The 23,375-nt window shown below is 35.6% G+C and overlaps 4 protein-coding genes and 1 long non-coding RNA gene across 5 annotated transcripts; 4 read left to right on the forward strand and 1 right to left on the reverse strand.

The window, feature by feature from the left end:
• The first annotated feature begins 2,073 nt into the window (after positions 1-2,073).
• LOC108825389 (dynamin-related protein 4C-like) lies at positions 2,074-4,641 on the forward strand. Its single transcript, XM_056995021.1, has 2 exons — positions 2,074-2,509; positions 3,044-4,641. Exons 1-2 carry the CDS (start codon positions 2,074-2,076, stop codon positions 4,639-4,641), a joined length of 2,034 nt encoding a protein of 677 aa, XP_056851001.1.
• A 2,458-nt stretch (positions 4,642-7,099) lies between these two features.
• Positions 7,100-9,725, forward strand: LOC108832977 (dynamin-related protein 4C-like). Its single transcript, XM_018598685.2, is given in 3 exon segments — positions 7,100-7,642; positions 7,935-9,025; positions 9,027-9,725. Coding segments are annotated over 3 exon segments (2,034 nt in total). The 5' UTR covers positions 7,100-7,206; the 3' UTR covers positions 9,534-9,725.
• Positions 9,726-9,823: 98 nt separating this feature from the next.
• On the reverse strand, positions 9,824-12,125 carry LOC108826976 (1,4-dihydroxy-2-naphthoyl-CoA synthase, peroxisomal). The gene is made up of 9 exons (XM_018600319.2): positions 11,653-12,125; positions 11,464-11,586; positions 11,066-11,167; positions 10,925-10,963; positions 10,750-10,848; positions 10,604-10,651; positions 10,418-10,513; positions 10,205-10,327; positions 9,824-10,088 (listed from the first exon to the last, which is right to left on the reverse strand). The coding sequence occupies exons 1-9, from the start codon at positions 11,920-11,922 to the stop codon at positions 9,972-9,974; spliced, it is 1,017 nt and encodes a 338-aa protein (XP_018455821.1). The 5' UTR covers positions 11,923-12,125; the 3' UTR covers positions 9,824-9,971.
• Positions 12,126-15,653: 3,528 nt separating this feature from the next.
• LOC108826905 (MATH domain and coiled-coil domain-containing protein At2g42470-like) lies at positions 15,654-17,005 on the forward strand. The gene is made up of 4 exons (XM_018600248.2): positions 15,654-15,815; positions 15,898-16,058; positions 16,153-16,358; positions 16,423-17,005. Exons 1-4 carry the CDS (start codon positions 15,712-15,714, stop codon positions 16,906-16,908), a joined length of 957 nt encoding a protein of 318 aa, XP_018455750.1. The 5' UTR covers positions 15,654-15,711; the 3' UTR covers positions 16,909-17,005.
• A 1,191-nt stretch (positions 17,006-18,196) lies between these two features.
• On the forward strand, positions 18,197-19,284 carry LOC130500419 (uncharacterized). The gene is made up of 3 exons (XR_008939051.1): positions 18,197-18,329; positions 18,918-19,025; positions 19,128-19,284. It is a non-coding gene; the product is annotated as an uncharacterized LOC130500419 (long non-coding RNA).
• Positions 19,285-23,375: the final 4,091 nt, after the last annotated feature.

Consider the following 23,375-nt stretch of genomic DNA (forward strand, 5'->3'; position numbering starts at 1 on the left):
TAGATTTACCCCAGGAATTCATTGAGAGGATTTTGATTTTTCTTTTCTGCAGCAGCCGCCGAAGTAGAGGTCTCGTGGAAGAGTTTTATGTCTTTGAGAGAAAAGCTTGAATCTTTTAACAAAAGCATCATCATACAGATCAAACACAGCAGCAGCCAAAAAGGCTCAAACTTTCGTATCAATTCCACAAAAAGACTCAGACTTTCAATCTTACCCCCACTCAACATTGAGAGACTCGTAATCCCAATACTCTTTGGGACGGGATCATGTTCACGTCGGTGTAGATACACGAGCCTTCGACATCACGGTGGGAAGAGAGATCTCGTCGAGTGGATATGGATTGAGATGAGGATCGAAGCTGCTTCCTTTAGTGACGACGGTCGAAGGTGAGGTAGGAGTCCGGTAGGAGAAACCGACTGATCAGTCGGGAAAGAGATGTAGATGAGAGAGAGGAGAAGATTTCCATGTATGACGCGTGTCCATAAGCAACGCTGCTTCTGCCTCCTAATTAAGCCACGGCGCTTCAAATAAAAGGTAATTTTCTTTTTTTTTTAATTACAAAAAACCCTAAGCACTCCACTAAACACTCCCGTTAATGCTGCTCTTAATGTAGAATCGCTTGGTCCAAAAATGTGTATACCAGTTTAATCTCTCTTATTAAAATAGAAACATTTGTTTGAAGATAGCCTTTAGTAATAATTAATAAAAAACAGTTCAAATTTCATTAAAGATAATTATGCAAAACAACATTATACTACTAAATATGTTTTCAAACAACATAATAATTAATTTTGTGTTCAAACAAAATAAAACATTATGTCTCAACTTTTTAATAACTTTCAATTAATCATTTTTCAAAATTATTTAGTAAATCAAATAATTGATACAAACACTAAAATAATTTATACAAATTTGAAAATAAATATAACTATTTTTTACAAAATAATTGATTTAATATGTTATAAATTAATTAATTATTTAATTTATGTTTTCATTTAAAAATAGCATTCATTCAACTTAAAAAACTTTCATATTGAATTAAATATTGTGTATAAATAAATACAAGAGGCAATTAATTTACATAAAAAAGGTTTTATAGCTAAAAGTTTATCAAAAATACATATAATACAATTAGTCAAATAAATTACAGATATTTTATTAAAAGATCATAATTAATCAGGTTGAAATAATTGAAAAATAAATTTATATAAATTTATACTTAATATAGATACATAATATATAATTATATAATTTTCAAATACACTAAAATAAAATGTTACAATTATTAATTTATAAATTATATTATGTCAAAAAAATATTTATGCGTTTCTAAAGAAAAAATCAAAATCTAGTTTATATTAAAACGAAATGTTTTGTACTAGATTTACTTTGTCCCTGCATGGTACCAAAAATTTAGAAACTATAGTTTTTTTTTGGGGGAAAAAAATCTTTCCAACTTAAATCATCATAAACTATTTTTATATAATACAAATCTTTTTATTTAGAAATTAAAGATCACTGTTACCTAATAGTATTACTATTCAATTGCTGCACTACACTGGTGTGGTTAGTTTCTAATTACTTTTTTATTTAGAAATTAAAGATCACAGTTACCTAATAGTATTAATATTCAATTGCTGCACTACACTGGTTAGTTTCTAATTACTTTTTTTATATTCAATTCGTAAAATTTAACCTTTTATCTTTGTTGATATAGCAAACACAATACTCAGCATGCATCATCTTGTTAATGTCAAAAGAAAGAAGTTAAGTTACTACATATTACGAGAAAACATTTTTCTGATTTTCAGTTTAAAAAGATTAAAGAGAGGCCTTTTAGCTTCATCTACGAGCTAAATAGGGTGTAATTATGGACTTAGCTTTTTTCAATTCCAACATGCACGTCCGCCTACACCCTTTCATCTCAAACGTTTTACTTCTTGATTCTATCACTCGGACCCAAAACCCTTACGATATCTCTATATATATCATCGAGTGTCTCTGAGAAGAATCACCCTCTTACTTAAAACATTTCTTATATTCTTTGCTATCTCTTCCACACTCTAGTCGAAAATGGCAGGTCGTAACAAGCATGTTGTCTCTAAAACCTCTTCTTCTCTTGCCATAGTGGAGGCAAATCCTCCCGCGAACAAAAAAGTTGTGGCCATTGATGCACCGATTGTATCTTCCTACAATGACCGAATCAGGCCGTTGCTCGACACTGTTGACAGGCTGAGGAATCTGAACGTGATGAGAGAAGGAATCCAGCTTCCCACCATTGTTGTGGTCGGAGACCAATCATCTGGAAAGTCGAGTGTTCTTGAGTCCTTGGCAGGGATCAGTTTGCCTCGTGGGCAAGGAATCTGCACTAGGGTTCCTCTTGTGATGAGACTCCAAAGAAGTTATAGCACTGAACCTGAGATCTGGCTAGAGTACGGTGACACAGTTGTTCATACGGATGAGGAACACATCGCTAAAGCTATTTGTGCCGCAACAGATGTGATCGCTGGTAATGTTATATTGTTCTGTCTCTCTCTTTCCATTTTATGTGTACTTTTTGCAGCAAACGTATAAAATAGTTTAATTTGAATGAAACCGTCATATGAAACATGAATGTTATTGTTAGTTGTTTACCTGTACTCCTGATCCTGAATACAAGTGCTTATAGGTCATAGGTGTTATGTTATTTTTCAGCTCCTAGTTTGTTCTTTACTAATCTGAAACTGTTAACATGAAAAAAAAAAAAAAGAAACGGTTAACATGAATGAGACATGCATTACACTAGTGGTTCTATATGATGAAACTAAAAAATGTTTTGAAAACCTGCATGTGAGTCAAGGTGAATGAGACATGCATCTGAAACATTGATGTGATTTACTTACAACCCAAGTCTCCGATACAAGTGTGTAGTGCCTAGGTTTGAATATGATTTGCTGAACTCCTTGTTAGTTTTTTACTACTGTTTTGATATAAGATTAAACTACAAAACGTTTTGGTGTTTTGGACTATGATAAGTACTTATAATATATCACTTATGTTGCAGGATCTGGTAAAGGAGTTTCAGACGATCCCCTGACGCTCCATGTGAAGAAGGCTGGCGTTCCAGATATTACCATGGTTGATCTCCCTGGGATAACTAGGGTTCCAGTGAATGGTCAGCCAGAGAATATCTATGAGCAGATATCTGCTATGATCATGAAGTACATAGAGCCTCAAGAATCCATCATCCTCAATGTTCTGTCAGCAACCGTTGACTTCACCACCTGTGAGTCCATTCGCATGTCAAGACAAGTTGACAAAACGGGTGAACGGACTCTGGCTGTTGTCACAAAGGCTGACATGGCTCCCGAAGGTCTCTTGCAGAAGGTGACTGCAGATGATGTGAGAGTCGGACTTGGTTATGTCTGTGTCAGAAACAGAATTGGAGAAGAGACGTACGAAGAAGCGAGGATGCAAGAAGAACTGCTTTTCAAGACTCATCCGATGCTAAGACTGATTGATGATGACATCGTGGGGATTCCTGTCCTGGCTCAGAAGCTAATGCTTATCCAGGCAACGATGATCGCCCGTTGCTTACCTGAGATCGTCCGCAAGATCAATGAGAAAATGGAGATCAGTGTCCTCGAACTAAACAAGCTGCCAATGGTAATGGCTTCCGCTGGAGAAGCCTTGATGACTCTAATGGACATCATCGGCTCAGCAAAAGAGTCTCTCCTAAGAATCCTCATCCAAGGAGACTTCTCAGAGTACCCTGAAGATCATAAGATGCACTGCACTGCTCGCTTGGCTGAAATGCTAAGCCAATTCTCGGATAACTTGCAAGCCAAGGTAGAGGACAAGACCGAGTTCTTGATGGATGAAATCAAGATCCTCGACGAATGCAAATGCGTTGGTCTTCCCAACTTCATCCCGAGATCAGCTTTCTTGGCTATATTCTCACAGTACGTAGATGGAATCCACTCCAAGCCGGTGGAGTTTATTAAGAAGATATGGGATTACATCGAAGCTGTCCTCATACCGGTGATCTCCAAATACGCTGAGAACTTCCCGCAGATTCAGTCTTCTCTCAAACGAGCCGGTCGCAATCTGATCACCAAGATGAAGGAGCAGTCAGTCAACAGAGTGGCCGAGATCGTTGAGATGGAGAAGCTCACTGACTACACGTGTAACCCTGATTACATGACGTCATGGACCGAGAAGACTGCTTCGCAGCAAGGCTTCATCCACGCTGTGTTGTACGACGAGAAAAAACCTGAGAGCTTCTCTCTCGCTGGGTTTGGAGAGGTGAAGATCTCGCACCTGAGGAAGTGCCACGCTCATTTGCTGCAGCAGGCGTTCGATATGAAGATGAGAATCGCGTCGTACTGGAACATCGTCCTGAGGAGGATTGTTGATAACCTTGCTCTGTTTCTTCAGTTCTCGGTGAAGAATCTTGTGAATGTTCAGTTTCAAAAGGAGATTGTGGCGGAAATGGTGGACCCAAGAGGCGGTGGAGGAGTTGAGAGGATGATGGAGGAGTCTCCCTCGGTGGCGAGTAAGAGGGAGAGGCTGAAGAAGAGTGTGAAGCTCTTGAAGGAGTCCAAGGACGTTGTTGCTGCCATTGTTGATCAGAGTTCTGGTTATGGTGGTCGTTTAAATTGAGTTTGCTTCCTATTTAGCTTTTGTTGAAATCGGAACGTGTCTGGTCTGGTTAGTTTCTATTAGTTGTGTTTGCATTGCTCGAGTACTTTTTTCCTCTAAATTTGAGTTTTCTCGGTTAAGTTGTTGTTTGAAAAAACTTCTGTTTGTAGTTTACGGACTTTGATTATGTGGTGTTGCTTTTCAATTTTAGTTAATTTGGCCAGACATTAATAATGATTTAATAGTTGTCTTTTCTGGATCACCGTTGATTCGCGTATACAAAAGAATTAACTGGGCTTACAAGTTTAAACCCACTAACTTAGATCACAAGCTATCCGCAGACAAAATAGAACAACTAAGTTTAGAGGAAAACCTCAAACCAAGTAGACAAAGGGAGATGGTTGAAGGCCGGTTTCGTTGAGCCTTTGAGAATAAATCAACTCAATCAAGCTTACTCCTAAATCCTTAATCATTTGGCGGGATTTCAGCAAGGAGAGATGTTGGAGAGACTTGCACTCTTTACAAAGAACATAACAAAGTAGTTTGGAAAACCATGTTGAATATAAGGCTTAGAGCAACATTATCCACGGATTTCTTTAATTTCATTTTTTTTATTTTTCTTTTAAAATACAAATTAAATTATACTAATTGCGGGCCGCCACGTATCCTGAGCCCGCATAATAGTAACATAAACATATAGAACCAATTTCTCTATTTGGACCTTTTTCCACTTTTTTCTCATTTTCTCTGTTTTTTGTGGATGTCTCTCATTTAGAAACCTTATCAGAAACTGCAATAAGAGTGTTCTTAGTACTGTTCATTCCCTCAAGAGTCAAGACACTGTCAGTACTATTAAATCATATTGTCACCTTAATATGTTTTTCTTTGGCTGAATACTGTCACCTATTTTTTTTTGTTAACTTGGAAGTATCGCGAATCGAGGTACGGATTAGCTCCCAGGAGAATGTGTAATTCATAGATAGATTTTTTCTCCGAATTTTCTAATAGATTGAAAACATTATTCTATAATTTGTATAGCCACAAATCAAAATAATCTAAATAACAAAGTGTTTGAGTTTAAGTTTATTAGAGATCCTGAAATCAGTGCTGTGCGAACAATTTTAGCTGCTATAAGCAAATTAAATGATGACAAAAAAAGACAAGAAAAAACGAACTAAAATAAAATGTCTACACTTAATCATAAATATAATTATAAACGGTAAATATAGTAGAAAAAAAGAATTAATTACGAAGCGAACTAGTTTTTACTTTAAAAAATTGAATAAAATATTAAATTTATTTTTTACCAGCTCTGTTAAAATAAATAAAATGAGCAGAACATTAGTATGTTATGTGATATACATTTTATATATAACATTTTTATTTATTTTATTGTATTTTGATAATTAAAAATAATTTTATACTGTTTTGGTTGCTTAAGTATGAAAACCATAAGTTTATAATTTTTTATTGTCTTCTTTATTTTAACTGTTGTAAAAAATAAAATCTTTAGGCATTTATTTTATATTTTTTAACTGAGATTAAATAGATGAAACTAGAAAAATATACCCTTAATTATTTCTAAAATTTTTGATGCCATAAACCAATGTTTCAAAATCTAACATTGAAGTACGGTTCTACCTGAAATACCATGTACCATCCGATAATTGACTCAATTCATGAATATCATGACAATTAATAGTTACATAATATAGCATATTGCATATATATTTTATTTAAAATGGTTATGTTCCAAACTCCCATTAAAATAAATATTAAATTTTCTAGATGACTATTAAATTGTAATGACTTTATTATGTATTAGCATTTCAAGTTTTAGTTACTATGACATTAGCTTTCCATAAGGCACCTATATTTAAAAGTTATACATTAGCATTAGTAACTATGACAATGACTGTGACTATAGTTTTTTTTTGTATGTCAACAAAACGTGGTTATGGATTTACTTGAGAATGGTAGATACTAAATAAGACTTACATTAGAAAACCTAAAACTTGTATATCTTTTGATATTATTGCAGTAATATAATGACAATAAAACGTGGTTACGAATTTACTAGAGAATGGTGGATGAGATTTAGTAGCCTTGCTTTAAAGAGTTGTAGATGTAATCATGAGTCATGACTGCTCTTTCCCTTCCCAACGGAGTTGTTTCTTCTGCTCGTTACGTTTAGTCATCTCAAAACATTACTTCTTTCACTTCTCAGTCAGATATTCGCTACCACAAAGCCACATGTTCGACTGATTGATTGATTGATGCACACAAACTATAATATTCTCTACTAATATTTGCAATGGAACTATATTCCTCTGAAATAAGCCAAAACATAACTAGTATTCTGGTTTTTCTCAAACTAATCTCTAAAGACAAATTACTTGGCAACGATTTTATTCCCAATTAAAATAACTTATAACTTGAAAATATATTTGACGTATACAATCATGATCTTTCATACACAAGCAACTTAAATATCTCTCTATCTATATATTCGCAGTTCTCCAAACAGAATCTAACCTCTCTTTTCTGTGTCCATCTTCTTCAACTCGTCTCTTCTGTCTTGAGAAAATGAAAAGTAGCAAGAAGCAGGCAGCTGTCTCAAAGAGTTCATCTCTTGCTATTGTGGAGACAAACCCTGATGACAAAAAAGTTGTTGTCCCCATTGAAGCACCGATTGTGTCTTCTTACAATGACCGAATCAGGCCGTTGCTAGACACTGTTGACAGGCTAAGGAACCTTAATGTAATGAAAGAAGGGATCGAGCTTCCCACCATTGTTGTTGTTGGAGACCAGTCTTCGGGGAAGTCGAGTGTTCTGGAGTCCTTGGCAGGGATCAGTTTGCCTCGTGGGCAAGGAATCTGCACTAGGGTTCCTCTTGTGATGAGACTCCAGAAAAGTTCTAGCACTGAACCTGAGATCTGGCTAGAGTACAGTGACAAAGTTGTTCATACGGATGAGGAACACATTGCTGAAGCTATTTCTTCTGCAACTGATGTTATAGCTGGTATATCCTGCCTCTCTCTCTTCCTTACTGTTAAATATGTTGGGGCTTGAAACATGCACATACAAAACGATCTAGCTTCTTATACAGTGCCCCTGTAACTACATATGCACATATAACTTAATACATATATCAAGATATGCTGTATGAGTTTGTAAACTCTTAGATGGACTTAAGGGATATTATATATGTTTTAATGCTGGTAGACTAATTTTGTTTTCTGATGAAACTTTAGTAATTTATGATAGAGACTTAACCGAGTATGTCTTGATTATGTACTTAACTTATGTTGCAGGATCTGGTAAAGGGGTTTCAGACGCTCCCCTGACGCTTCATGTGAAGAAGGTTGGAGTTCCAGACATTACCATGGTTGATCTTCCTGGGATAACTCGTGTTCCAGTGAACGGACAGCCAGAGAACATCTATGAGCAGATCTCTGCGATGATCATGAAGTACATAGCGCCTCAAGAATCCATCATCCTCAATGTTCTGTCAGCAACCGTTGACTTCACAACCTGTGAGTCCATTCGCATGTCAAGACAAGTTGACAAAACTGGTGAAAGGACTCTGGCTGTTGTCACCAAAGCAGACATGGCTCCCGAAGGTCTCTTACAGAAAGTGACAGCAGATGATGTGAGCATTGGACTTGGTTATGTCTGTGTTAGAAACCGGATTGGAGAAGAGACATACGAAGAAGCGAGGATGCAAGAAGAGCTGCTTTTCAGGACTCATCCAATGCTAAGCTTGATTGATGAGGACATTGTGGGCATACCTGTGTTAGCTCAGAAGCTAATGCTAATCCAGGCAACAATGATCGGCAGATGCTTGCCTGAGATTGTTAGAAAGATAAACATGAAGATGGAGACTGCCGTGCTGGAGCTGAACAAGCTGCCAATGGTAATGGCTTCCACCGGAGAAGCATTGATGACACTGATGGACATCATTGGTTCTGCAAAAGAGTCTCTACTAAAGATCCTCATCCAAGGTGATTTCTCAGAGTTCCCAGATGAGCCAAAGATGCATTCTACTGCTCGCTTGGCTGAAATGTTGAGCCAGTTTTCAGACAATCTGCAAGCAAAGCCAGTGGATGTTGTTACTGAGTTCTTGATGGAAGAAATCAAGATTCTTGATGAATGCAAATGTGTTGGCCTTCCTAACTTCATTCCTAGATCAGCATTCTTGGCTATCCTCTCACATCATGTGGATGTTATTCATATGAAGCCGGTTGAGTTCATCAGGAAGATATGGGACTACATTGAAGGTGTTCTCATATCAGTACTTTCCAAGTATTCTGAAAACTTCCCACAGGTACAGTCTTCCATCAAACGAGCTGGTCGCAATCTGATCACCAAGATGAAGGAGCAGGCTGTGAACAGGGTGGCTGAGATGGTTGGTTGAGATGGAGAAGTTAACTGATTACACATGTAACCCTGAGTACATGAAGACATGGACAGAGAAGACAGCTGCGCAGCAAAACTTCATACATGCTGTGTTGCACGATGTGAAAAAACCTGAGAGCTTCTCTCTAACTGAATTTGGTAATGTTAAGATCTCGCATCTTAGGAAGTATCACGCTCATTTATTGCAGCAAGCGTTTGACATGAAGATGAGGATCACATCGTACTGGACGATTGTCTTGAGGAGGATCGTGGATAATCTTGCCCTTTATCTTCAGTTCTCGGTGAAGAATCTCGTGAACACACAGTTCCAGAAGGAGATCGTGGCGGAGATGGTGGATCCTAGAGGAGGTGGAGGAGTTGAGAGGATGATGGAAGAGTCTCCCTCGGTGGCGAGCAAGAGAGAGAAGCTGAAGAAGAGTGTGAAGCTCTTGAAGGAGTCTAAGGACGTTGTGGCTGCTATTGTTGACCAAACTTCAGGGTTCGGAGATCGCTGAACGAGTTGCATGTTTCTGTCTTACTTTGGCTATGTTCATGTTCTTTTGTGCGGTAACGCTAAGCTACTAAGCTTCTTGTTTATGTTGTATCTCTGTGTTAAATCTCTTTTGTTGTTTATTTGGACTCAACTTCTGTTAGCTGTCTATGTATGCTTCAATCTGTTTTATATTTTTCTCTATCTCATTGCCTATCTAAAGCAAAAAATGGGAGGCAGTAATATGCCTGAAGTGTATCAAACAAACGTCCAAGCTTGATCATCAATGTTTGTTTTTTTTTGTGTGAATTCAAATGAAGTTTTGATGGATTATTATTATTATTCTTCATCGTTTATCATAGTTGAAGTCTGGAATTAAATTGGCAAACAAAACAAAGGGATTTGACTGAAATGAGGACAAATATTTGTATGGAAAACACCTGAACTTAGCTTAGTAGTGAGTTCAAGGTCGACGGGAAAACTTAGAGAAGTCTGGTGGGCGGCGTTGCATATAAGCCGTTCTTCCTTCTATACCTTCTTCGGTTCCATAGAATAAGAGGGTCGCATTACCTCCTAGCTCCTGTACCAAACAAAGTCCAAGAAGAAAAGTATATTAATGAAATTAATACCGATTTGTGGCTTAGATTTGGCAGATTTGAATAGGACTAAATAAGTAGGTGGAAAAGGCTATAGAACCTGAAGTCCAGCATGACCATCATCGACCGCATTGAGTGCTGCCTTAAGCACACGGATTGCAGTAGGGCTGTTCCTTAAGATTTCTCTGCACCATTTCACAGTTTCTTTCTCCAAATCCTCTAGCTGGAACAAAAAAAAAACATGTCTCAGTTAAGAACGCTATATTTTATAAAGATGTGATAACATTATATATGGGTTACTGATTAACTTTACCGGTACAACTGCATTGATGAGTCCCATTTTATCTGCTTCCGAAGCTGTGTAGAATCTCGTCATGAACCACATTTCTCGTGCCTTTTTAGGACCAACCTGTTTTTTTTTTTTTTTTCAGACAGTTTGATCAGCCTGTGGTGTTTGTTGCATGGCAGTATTTATTAGTCAGTTGTATCGAGTTATTACCAGACGAGACATGATTGAACTTCCATAACCAGCATCAAAACTTCCAACCTGCAGACAGAAAGTCGATACATATGAGGATTAGTATCAACTCTGCTCTCTACTTCACTGTAACATACAAAGTTGAAAAAATAGGCTAGAGGGAGAACCTTAGGACCCGTCTGACCAAAAATAGCATTGTCGGCTGCAATGGTTAGATCGCAGACCATGTGCAAGATATGTCCTCCTCCAACAGCATAACCAGCAACCTATATTAGGCATCAAAAAAGACATAGTTACAAAAATATGCATAGATTAAACCAGCAATTGTATTAAAGTGCTTACCATTGCAATTACTGGTTTTGGCAGTCTCCGGATTTGAACCTGAGTATGAAGATAAGAAACAAAGTTACAAAAATACACTAATCCTACTAAGACTAAGATAACCTGAGCTTTTATTTTAGTACTGAAAATCAAAGAACATACCTGGAGATCAAGGACATTAAGTCGACCAACATCATTGGGATCAGCATAACCATCTGATGTCCTCAACGCTTGATCACCACCACTGCAAAACGCTTTCGTTCCCTAAACCAAATCAACACAACTATTCAGAACAATCATTTCACTAACAAACAATCTAAAACAGAGGAACTCTTTTTTCATCAAACTCCCAAGACTCAACACAAAAAGCTCTTATAGCCTAGGGTCAGTCCTGACATTTATGGGACTTGAAATTATAAAAAACAAAACTATTGATCAAATACATATATATATTTTCAATCAATTTGGAGACAAATGAGATCATTCAAATTTTGACAGCTGCCTAAGGCAAATGTTTCATTGGGCCTAAGCTAGACAAAGCTCATAACTAACTAATTTACCTTGCCGGTGAGTATGATGACACCTACAGAGTTATCGTCTCTAGCGTCGTTAAACGCACGCATAAGCTCCTTCACAGTCTGAGGCCGGAACGCGTTTCTTCTCTCCGGCCGGTTTATAGTAATCTACATAACCAAACACTATTCAACCGAGAAGAAAAAAACCACACACTAGAGAGAGAGAGTTCAAACCTTCGCGATATCTTCCCCGACGGCTTTCTCATATATAATGTCAACGAACTCTTTTGTTTCTCCGTCGTCACCGACGAGATCAGCTTTTCTCCAAACGACTTGGTGAGTCGGCACTTCACCGTGGACCTTATGGTACTTGTCATTCATCGACGAAGCAGTTGAGAGATCCAATGAGTCAACGCCAGTTGGAACCGGTTCGACGGGGATGAGATGATTTGAGACGACGGAGATACGGCGGCTCGCGGTGCCGAGTTCCTTGGAGTTAGACATTGGAGAGGAAGAAGCTATAGACAGAGAAAGATGATGATGAGTGATGATGAAGATAGACTAAAGATTCTATCGCATGGATTTTGACAATAGTAAAGATAAAATATATATTTTTAATTAAAAAGAGTAAATAATTGAATTCTTTGAGAGAGAGAGAAGAAGCTTGAAGGTTTGGAGAATCAGAGGAAGTGGACGTAATCTCTTGGCGCGCCTGTCTCTATTAAGAACGTTTGACGATGAGATAAGATAAGGCGAAACGCGAGATACACGTGCGTTTCAATTTTATAGTTCTGAGTTATTTTCATAGAAGCCCCTTTTTTTTGACAACCATAGAAGCCCTTTTAACTCTGGAATTAATTGCGACTGTTAATATGTTCTTTTTATTAACCTAGGAGGATTCCAGACCCATACTGATTCCAAAAAAAAAATGCATTCCACAGATAGATCTTTTTTCATGATATGCAAATGCGTCATAAAACATGAATCTATATCCATGTGATGTCCATATACATCATGATTTAGTTCTCTGCAATCGAATTTAAACTTGCAATTTGGATGTACGAAGGAATTCGTCCTTATTATTGGACTATGATGTTCAAGACGTTAATATGTATTAAAAATATGTATAACGCCATAAATAAATAAAACTAGATTTTGATCCGTGCGGCCATACGGGTATTAATTTTCAATTTTAATTTTTATTTATTTATACTAAATAATATATTTATAATATTTGATCGTTTTATATTGACTAAGTTAGGGATAAGTATTTAGGTATCCACTCGAATTCGGTTAAAATTTATTCGGATTTGATATTTTCGAGTTTAAAGATTCTAACTCTATTCGGATATTTATAAACTTTGGTTCCGGTTTGATTTAGATCTTTGCGGGTTTGATAACCCGTTTAAATTATTTTTAAATTTTAAAAATTTATATATCTTTATATATCCTTAAATCTAAAAAATATAACATGTATAAGTTAAAGTACCTAAATTAAAAATTAAAATAAATTTAACTTGAATATTTGGATGAAGAATAAATATATATATTTAAGTATTTTGGTGTTTTGATTATTGTTTATCTACTTTAGATGTTTACTTTTGACTATTTTTTATATTTTAAATCAACTTAAAATAGTTAGATATTAACTCGAAAAATAGCTAACATATTGAAGTATATAAATATGAATTAAATACATTCGGATATCCGAAATATTTCGTTCGGATAAGGTTTAGTTATGGTTCTCTAGATACCAAAATGGTAAATCCGTTTGGATATTATTTAGTTTCAGTTCAAATTTGATAATACTTTTTCGTTCAGATTTGTTCAATGAAGAGTTGATATTATAATTTCCATGAATTGTTTGTCCAATAAAAATGTATTTTTTTGAATTTGAGATTGTTTTAATTGAGAAGTTAATGAAGTGTATTTAATTCAAATTTAATCTTAGAAAACACATTAATGTAAGTGGAAAAGACAAAACATTAATATATGAAATATTATTTAATTGTGTATTTAATTCAAATTTAATTTTGGAAAACACATTAGTTAAAATGGAAAAAAAACAGCATTAAAATAGGAAATATTTTTTTAATATCAGTGGCATAGAAGTGTAAATAAAACTGAAAACTAAGAGAAATTTTATATGTGTACTTCTCTTTTAATAATATAGATATTTTCATGACTGTTCTTTTGAGTTAGAAGATGATAAAATGATTGGTCAAATTCCTGATAAATATGATACGTTAGATTCTTCAAAAATATCCAGAACGTAAAGAGTGACTTTCTAGATTATCACAACGTCAACAATATGGTGATAACTAAAAATGATCATAATCAAAAAATTTAAATTATTATTTCTATTAACTATTTTACTCCTTCTTTTTCTAAGTAAGTGTCAATTTGACTAATAATATTTGAAATAATAAAATTATTTATAAAATAAATCTAGTTTACAATTAATTTTTAACTGTAATTAAGTATAATTTTCACTGAAATTGTAAAGTAATATTTTTTATGTAATAGAAAAAGCTAAAATGACACTTATTATAAAACAAAGAGAATATTATTTATTGTTATATTAATAATGATCTATTAATTATTACTATATTCTAAAATGTTACCAAAAATATAAATAACATTAAATATAAATATTAATGTCACAATTAATTCAAAGTGGTGTGTATGACATATAACAAATCAGTTCTCAGACAATGTCTGGAAAACTACAAAAGATTTCATAAATACAAAACTAAAATAATAACAAAGTAAATAAAATAAAATAAAGTTGATGATAACTTAGAAAAAAAACTTTTAGAAAATGGAGAATTAAGATAATAATAACAATATTTCCTTTATTAGTAGATAAAATATTTCCTTTATTAGTAGATAAATATATAACGCATATGTATCTTGCTATTTTAATTTATTTTTACAAAAAAAATATAAGTAATGATGATCATCATCAGATAATATCAAAGATAATATCAAACACGATTAGGTAACATCAAAGGAAAAATATTATCATACATTTTTTTCTTTTGACAACTTTTATTAAAATTAAAAATTAACTACATAAATAAATACATATAATAGTTAATTAAGGGTATTATTAATTTTAACTACTCTAATGTTTAATGTGAAAGCTCAAACTTGAAAAATCACTTCGCAGAACTATAACTAAAAATCAAGTACATAATAAATAAATATAATAATTAATAATCAATATTTCCTGCCTGTTTTTGTAATCCATGATGTTTTCATTATAAAAGATTTAATAAATTTCGAGTTAAAAAAATAAATATAATAATTAATTAATGATATCATCGGCATTAGCTGCTATAAATTTTAACGTAAGAATTTGAATGCGACAAATTAATTTGCAAATATTGATATAGATTCCCAAAATCATGCCGAATGAGAAAATTCACCAAAACTCATCATAGGTATAAAGTTTGGTTTGGACTTTGAGGTCAACTAGTGATTAAAATGCTATTAGACTTGCAAACAAATCTATGCCCATCTTCGATTATTTAAAGAAACCGGCGAACCAGCTCGATCTCTTATAAACATCGTTGGATAATATAAGGGTACAAATCCCGTTTATCTTGATCTAATTTTTTAATCAATTATCATTATTAATATTATTTGATAGATTCTTTTTTGGTAGGTTTAAGTGATTTAATTTATTTCATCAAACTTATAATAACCTTGATTAGGGTTTCACCAAGGTTTTTATTGAGTATTTTTATTTAATCAGGGTTTTGAAAAGTAACAAAACATTAAAATCTAAGAAGAGAATAAATTTAATACTTTTTCGAAAATCATACAAAAACGAGAAAATTTCACCAAAACTCAACATTAGGTGTAAATTTGAACTTTGGGTCCAACTGGTTATTTTTTTTTGTCAGCCAACTGGTGACTAAAAAACTACAGTATTAACTTGCAAACAAATCTATGCCCATTTTCGATTATTGAGAGAAACTGGTTAAGCAGCTCGTTCTCTAAAGTCTAAACATTGTTGGATATAGAAAGTGTACAAATCTGGTTTAACCTCTAGTTTGTTATCAATTATTTATTACTTACTATTGTTGGATATATGTGTCTTTGGTGCGCTTATCTAATAAAATTTATTTCAACAAACTACCTAATTATAATTACAATCTTGATTAGGATTATGGAAGGAATATATTCATTATATGTATTTAATTAGGGTTTTCAGAAGTATAAAACAAGTTTATGAGCAAGGTCTTTTGCTCTAACAAAGCATAAGGGATAGTTTTTGGAGAGAATATGGAGGATCAAAAGCAGACTAGTTTCACGTTTGAGATAGATAACTTCACCGAGAAGGAAAATTTCATACACTCTCCAAATTTTTTAAGCGGTGGCTGTGAATGGTAAATAAAAGGATTATGTGTGTTGTAATATTTACCTCACCTCCTAGATTTCACAAATCGTCTGTTTCTCTTTTTTCTAAAGGTTTGTTGAAGTATATCCCAAAGGACATGGTATTGAAGATCACTTAGCTCTATACCTTCATGTTGCGAATTCTGGATCACTGCTACTTGGATGGAAAAGGCGAGTTAAATATTCCTTTGTTCTGTTGAACCAATCCTGCAAAGAAATCCACAAAACAACTGGTAAGTTAACTAATCAGACACAAGGCCGGATCCGGAGATTTTAGGTGCCATAAACATTTACTAACTACTCAGACTCTCTATTTTTGTCTTACAGAATGGTGCAATGTATTCTGCTCACAGGCCACGGGATGGGGATTTGCAAAGGCCTTGACTCTTAAAACCCTTCAAGAAAAAGGGTTCATGGAGAAGAACAAACTGATAGTTAAAGTTCAAGTAAACGTACTTGAAGTTGTTGATCAAGGAGATGTAACTGGGAACGAGACTATGGATCTTAGTGGTTTCCAAGTTCTCTATCGTCAGGTATGATATACACGAATGCTTGTTGTTTATTTTTTGGATTAGATATGATAAGATTGTTTGACAGGCTTTTCAAGTGTCTTGGCTTTTCGTGAGGCACCCGGACATTGCATTGAATTTCAAACCAAAGAGCCAACTGGTGAAGACAACATATTTGAATCTCCTCCTCAAGCTCATCGAGAAACTGGGCAAGCCTCCACATAGCTTCTCCAAGACTGATCTAAGCAACATTCGCAGCGAGTTAATCGATCTAACAGAAGCAGGGTTCAAGCTAGACTGGTTGAATAAAAAGCTTGATGATATTTCCTTGGAGACAAAGAAAGAAGATGCTAATGGTACTCGAGTCCAAGAACTAGAGGAACACATCAAGAATCTGAAAGTTGAACTGAACAAGGAGAAGATAAAGTCTGCTGATAAAGTTTTGATATTGGAGAAAAAGGTCTCCGAACTCAAAAATAAGCTGATCAACGAGCCCAATTCTGCTTCTTCTAAAGCTTCCTTCTTCAAGAGTGTGTTTTGGTCTTGGAATAAGAGTGGAACTCGGCGTAGGTGATCCGACTATTAATTATCAGACTAAGAAACGTTTTATTACTTTGTTTTTTTTTTGTTAAAGAACTCTATGGTTATGAATTTTTTTTGGTGCTGAAATTCCCGCATTTTTATACATATATACCATAATTTATCCTTTGATTCTTTGTTATTATCCTCCCAACTGTTTCTTAAAATCATCCTCTGAGTTAATATGTTAAAGAATACGTTACACTGAATCGTCTAAATAGGAAATATAGTTTCAGATCCCTAGATATCTAATCCACTGTGGCGGATTGGGACGTTCTATCACCAATCACTAGCAGAACCAGTCGGTGTTCCTTAGTCCTATATATGGCATAAAAAGAAAGAAACATATTAATACATTATTTAATTAGTTAGTTAATTCCGGATAACGCATGCTTGCATGGTTCTAGAACCTAATTGGTATTCAGTTGTTACTTGTTTCCCCAGACAAAGAAGACGTTCAAATACGTATTGTTTATAATTATAAATGACTGTAAACCTGAGTTATGAAGTTTATACCCAAATTCAAATTGTACTGTCCAATGGGACATTAGCAGATATATAGAGAAACACGTAAGTGTTGCAACTAGCAAGCACAATAATTTATCAGTAAATGACCAAATTATCCCTATCATATTCTAGTCTAGGCTCGGTTGAGCATAATATCCATATCCGAAGTATTTATCCGAACTGACTCAAAATAAGGTATCCAACCGGGTTGGACCCGGTCTAAATATCCGAATAGGACTATTTTTCAAAAATCTAAAAAATCGAATCTAATCCGCACCGAAAATCAAATGGTATCTTAACATATCCAAATATATATATATATATATATATATATATATATATATATATATATATATATATATATATAATATTATAAAAGAAGTAGGTGGGACCCATAAATATGAGCAAGAGAGAGTCTCAACTCCTCTATTATAATATAGATTATTATTTGCATAGAGTCAATCATTAAAGGTGTGGTAATAGAAAATATCGACCACTTTTAATATTTTGGTTCAAAAGAAAATTATATAGTTTACCAAGTAACCGATTCATTACATGCCGGTAGAGCACCCAATTGTAATTCAGGTTTCATTACATACCGGTTTAGCTTATAATTTTAAATAGCGTACACAAACCATTAAGTTCCAATTTCATAAGTGCATAAGTTAACTTAAGTTTTATTTGGGTCAAAACCACTAGTCTCGGTACAATAAGTTTGGTTTTGTCACTTGGTTTGGTCTTTGATTCAACACTTAACCATGTGCTGACTCTTTATAAAACTAAACCCTAAATCTTTTCTCCTCTGCACTCTGTGAGGTGATTCAAACTTGGAAGCTTCGTGGTGGGGGTTTTTGCATCTCTGCTTCGGTTTAGAAATCAGATTCTTTGAATAACTATAGGAGCTACGTGGTGAGTCATTTGTTTTTGTTTCCCTGAGGTGTTCCTTTTGTTTTCGATTTCGATTTGGCTTTCACCCACGTTATTTTTTATGATCTGGTAAGGTTAGATCCTCTCTTCGTTTGTTGTTTTAGTTGTTTTTAACTTTGATTTATCTGTATATTACGTGTGGTGAGTTATGATGAGTTTTGTAGAATGAAGCTCAAAACAAATTGTGTGTTGATATTTAGCAAATTTCTTGCTGCTTCCTTTCTTCCTTCAGTTTGCATTAGATTTCAAAATTTTGTTTCGTTGCATTGGACCTGTAAGTTTTCAGTTGAATTCTTCGGAGATAGTACAAAAAACGCTAAAACTCATGGATGTTAATTATGACGTATGAGAATATTTGTCTGGAGAACTAGTCATTTACTCATATACATGTTTATTTACTTTGGAAGCTGATGCTTTTTTACTTAGTGAGTTTTCAGTAATATCTTAGTTATTATAATCTATAAGTTTGTAAAAGTACTGTCGGTTTTTGGTACAACTTATTTGACATGTTTGTGGGAGGGTCGCCTTTTTGTTCGAGGTACAAAAAGCCTAAGAGAAGTGTTTTTGTAGATAAATGGAGGATCATAAGCCGACGAGTTTCACGTTTGAGATAGATAACTTCTTAGAGAAGGAAGCTGTGATTTCATCCCCAACATTCTCAAGTGGAGGCTGCCAATGGTAAATGAAATGTTTCATGTGTGTTTTTGATATTTATCCTGTTGTCAAGATTCAAATTAAAAAACGTAAGTTAAATATGTTTCTACCCTTTTTTTTATTCAGGTATGCAAAGGTTTATCCCAAGGGAAATGGTATTGAAGATCACTTGGGTCTATACCTTCATGTTGCAAATTCTGGATCATTGCAACTTGGATGGAAAAGGCGAGCTAAATATTCCTTTGTTCTGTTGAACCAATCCGGCAAAGAAATCCACAAAACAGATGGTAAGTTAACCAATCAGACACAAGGCCTGATCCGAGATTTTAGGTGCCACAAACATTTGCTAAGAAATTTTATTAAAATTTCATATATACAGAATATTGCCATTGTTGACATGAAGAGAATAAAAGAGTAAGAATAAGTGTTGACATGAAGTAGAATTAAGCTGGCAGACTTGAGACTTGAGTGCCAGACTTGAGTGCCAGACTTGAGAAGTAACTGCTGGACTTGAGAAGTTAGGCAGACTTGAGTGCCAGACTTGAGTGCCAGACTTGAGAAGTAACTGCTGGACTTGAGAAGTTAGGCAGACTTGAGAAATATAGCAAACAGTAACTCGCCCAAACAGTAACTCGCCCAAACAGTGTTTTGGAGGAAGAAGAAGCAGTGGTTGGGTTGTTTAAAATTTGAAATTCAAATTTCAGATTTAGATCTAGATCTGAGTCTATTTATATTGTATTTGTATGAACAAATTAACTTAAGGAAATATAATTCCTCACTTCTCTCTTATCTTGCAAACTCTCTCTCTCTCTCTCTCTCTTGGTTTATCACTTTGATTCTCACACTATTCTTGTTAAATCACCACAACTACTCTCTAAATTCATACATTTTATCATGGTATCAGAGCAACAAAGCTCTTGAAACCTATTTTTACTTCCGCAAACTCTGTTCTTGTTTCAATTCATCTCTGTTCTTAACTTTCTCTCTCCTGTTCTTGGTGATTTGAAAGAGAGATGGAAGAAAACAGCAACAACAACAAACATCTCAACATACCTGTGACCTTGAAAGGGATTAACTATCTCTTCTGGGCCAGGATGGTGAAGAGAGCCCTTGGAGGAAAAGGTTTATGGAAGTATGCTACAACAGCAGCAGCTCCAAAACAAAATGTCCAAGGAGAAGATGGAAAGAAGATGGTGGTAGCTGATGAAGATAAATGGGAACAAGAAGATCTCATGGTGCTTTCAGTCCTCCTTAGCTCACTTGAACCAGCAATTATGGAGTCTTACTCATACTGTGAGACTACCAAGCAACTGTGGGATACTCTCTACAAGGTTTATGGGAATGTCTCTAACCTGACCAAGGTCTTTGAAGTAAAGAAAGCCCTCAATGGTCTCAGTCAAGGAGATGTGGAGTTTCAGCCCCACTTTGGCAAGTTCAGATCTCTTTGGGCAGAGCTGGAGATATTAAGACCTCACACTGTGGACTCGGATATCCTCTTAGCCAGGCGTGAAGAAGATAAAGTCTTTGGGATGCTGCTCACACTCAACTCATCCTATGGAGGTCTCATCAAACATATCCTAAGGGCTGATAAGCTTCCTGATCTAGATGATGTTTGTGCTCAAATCCAGAAGGAAGAGGGGTCTGTAAGCCTATTTGGAAGCAAGGGAGACTTGAGCATGGCTCATCAAGCTGAAGAAGTGGTCGCCAACAAAGCTGCTTACAAACAAGAAGATAGAAAGTCCTTGATCTGTGACCACTGCAAGAAGAAAGGTCATCTAAAAGACAAGTGTTGGATCCTACATCCCCACCTGAAGCCAAACAAGTTCAAGGAGACAAGAACTCAGTACCAGGCTGCAAGAGCCAACTTCTCAGCAGATGGAGTTGAGCCAACAACTCCAAACTCAGTCTGCTCCAACAACAATCATGGTGGAGGAAGTGCTATGGCTTCAACATCAGTGTACACCACACCAAGGACCAACCTAGATGAATTCTTCAAGAAATCTGACTTGGAAACTCTCATCAAGGCCCTAAAAGAATCTGGTATCTCTAGAACCCTTGGGATCTCTCTTAATGCTTCTCACACTGCTGGTGATATTTTAAATGTTTTAAAATCAGTTAAACCTTTGATAATAGACTCTGGTGCTTCTCATCATATGATTAGTGATTTGAATCTGATTAAAAACATAGAACCGGTGATAGGTAATGTGATGATAGCAAATGGTGACAAAATCCCAATAAAAGGTGTAGGAGATCTTAGGCTATTTGATAAAGATTCTAAAGCTTTCTACATGCCTACATTTGCCTCAAACCTGTTATCTGTTAAGAGAGTCACTACTGATTTGAATTGTCAAATTACTTTCACTCCTAACAGTGTGTATTTTCAGGATATTGATTCTAGTAAGTTGCTTGGAAAAGGTGTTACCAAGGGAGACTTGTACTTGCTTGAGGATACGAGACCAACTTCTGATTTATCTAGTGCTTTTGTTTCTGTTTCTGAATTTCCTAAAGATGTAATGTGGCATGCTAGATTAGGACATCCTCACTCTCATGCTTTGAACATCATGTTGCCTAGTATTAATTTTAAAAGTGATTGTGAAGCTTGTATCTTAGGAAAACATTGTAGAAGTGTTTTTCCTAAATCCAAGACTATCTATGATAATTGCTTTGATTTAATACATTCTGATGTGTGGACTGCCCCATGTGCATCAAGAGATCATCATAAATATTTTGTGACATTCATAGATGAAAAATCTAAGTATACTTGGATCACATTGTTACAATCTAAAGATAGGGTGCTAGAAGCTTTTAAGAATTTCCAAAATTATATTACTAACCATTTCAATGTCAAGATTAAAATTCTTAGATCAGATAATGGTGGTGAATATACTAGCACAGCTTTCAAACAACACTTAGCTGCACATGGGATTATACAACAAACTAGCTGCCCTTACACTCCACAACAAAATGGTGTAGCTGAAAGAAAGAATAGACATCTTATGGAGGTGGCCAGGAGTATCATGTTTCACGCCAATGTCCCTAAAAGATTTTGGGAGATGCAGTGGTTACTGCTACTTACTTGATCAACCGCACACCTACAAGAGTCCTTCTTGATTCCACACCATATGAGGTACTAAACAAAAACAAACCATCTATAGACCATTTGCGGGTATTTGGGTGTGTGTGTTTTGTTTTTGTTCCAGGAGAGCTAAGAAACAAGCTAGAAGCTAAAAGCACAAAGGCAATGTTCATTGGCTACTCTACACATCAGAAAGGATACAAGTGCTATGTTCCAGAGACAAGGAGGGTCCTAGTATCAAAGGATGTTAAGTTCCTGGAATCAAAAGGGTATTATGCTGAAAGGAGTTGGGAAGAACTAAAGAATCTGTCTCAATCTGCCTCAGACAGAGCTAATAACCTTAGAGTTATTATGGAGAGGCTTGGAATCAGTTTACCAAACTCACCAGCCCCGGTCAAAGAGGTTCCAACACAAGCTGTAGAAGAAACAGTGGAGGATGTTGAGATCACTCATCTTGATCATGAAGGGGGTGATAGAACTGAGCAGCCTACGCAAGTTCAACCTGAAGAGAGCTCAGTATCTCATGATCAAGATGAGAGATCAGAAGCTGAGGTACAAATGGGAGAGCCAAGTGGAGTCAATGAAGCTGAACCTGAGCATATACAACCTAGAAGGAGTACACGAGTACAACCTGAGCAGATACAACCTAGAAGGAGTACAAGAGTAAGGAAACCAAGAGTATACTTCAATGCTGAGGCAGTAGCTCATCCTATCAGTGCCGTGTGCTCACTTGCACAATATCCAGAGGACCATCAAGTCTTTATCAGTGAGCTTGATCAGGAGTACATCCCAAAGACATATGAAGAGGCTATGCTACATGAAGAATGGGGAGCATCAGTTGGTGATGAGATGGGAGCTATGATCAGGAATAATACATGGTTTGAGACTGAACTTCCCAAGGGCAAGAAGGCAGTGACAAGTCGTCTCTTGTTTACCATCAAGTATGGAGCTAATGGGAAGCCAGAAAGGAGGAAAACAAGACTGGTTGCAAGGGGATATACTCAAGTGTATGGTGAAGACTACCTAGACACATTTGCACCAGTGGCCAAGCTGCATACCATAAGAGTTGTTCTATCACTTGCTGTCAACTTGGAGTGGGATCTGTGGCAGATGGATGTGAAGAATGCTTTCTTACAAGGAGAGTTGGAGGATGAAGTGTATATGAGACCACCTCCTGGCCTAGAAGACATGGTGAAACCAGGAAATGTTTTGAGACTAAAGAAAGCCATCTATGGCTTGAAACAATCTCCAAGAGCCTGGTATCACAAGCTGAGCACCACTCTCAATGGGAGAGGATT

The sequence above is a fragment of the Raphanus sativus genome, chromosome 9, assembly GCF_000801105.2.
Source record: "Raphanus sativus cultivar WK10039 chromosome 9, ASM80110v3, whole genome shotgun sequence".
NCBI classification, from domain to species: Eukaryota; Viridiplantae; Streptophyta; class Magnoliopsida; order Brassicales; family Brassicaceae; genus Raphanus; species Raphanus sativus.

Excerpts from the sequence above, each read along its gene's own strand:
- LOC108826905 (XM_018600248.2), top strand. The coding sequence starts at position 15,712 with ATGGAGGATCAAAAGCAGACTAGTTTCACGTTTGAGATAGATAACTTC. Across the intron at positions 15,816-15,897 it reads TTAAGCGGTGGCTGTGAATG|GTTTGTTGAAGTATATCCCA; the intron begins GTAAATAAAAGG and ends TTTTTTCTAAAG. Across the intron at positions 16,359-16,422 it reads TCCAAGTTCTCTATCGTCAG|GCTTTTCAAGTGTCTTGGCT; the intron begins GTATGATATACA and ends ATTGTTTGACAG.
- LOC108825389 (XM_056995021.1), top strand. The coding sequence starts at position 2,074 with ATGGCAGGTCGTAACAAGCATGTTGTCTCTAAAACCTCTTCTTCTCTT. Across the intron at positions 2,510-3,043 it reads CGCAACAGATGTGATCGCTG|GATCTGGTAAAGGAGTTTCA; the intron begins GTAATGTTATAT and ends CTTATGTTGCAG.
- LOC108826976 (XM_018600319.2), bottom strand. The coding sequence starts at position 11,922 with ATGTCTAACTCCAAGGAACTCGGCACCGCGAGCCGCCGTATCTCCGTC. Across the intron at positions 10,849-10,924 it reads CAAAACCAGTAATTGCAATG|GTTGCTGGTTATGCTGTTGG; the intron begins GTAAGCACTTTA and ends TGCCTAATATAG. Across the intron at positions 10,514-10,603 it reads GTTCAATCATGTCTCGTCTG|GTTGGTCCTAAAAAGGCACG; the intron begins GTAATAACTCGA and ends AAAAAAAAACAG.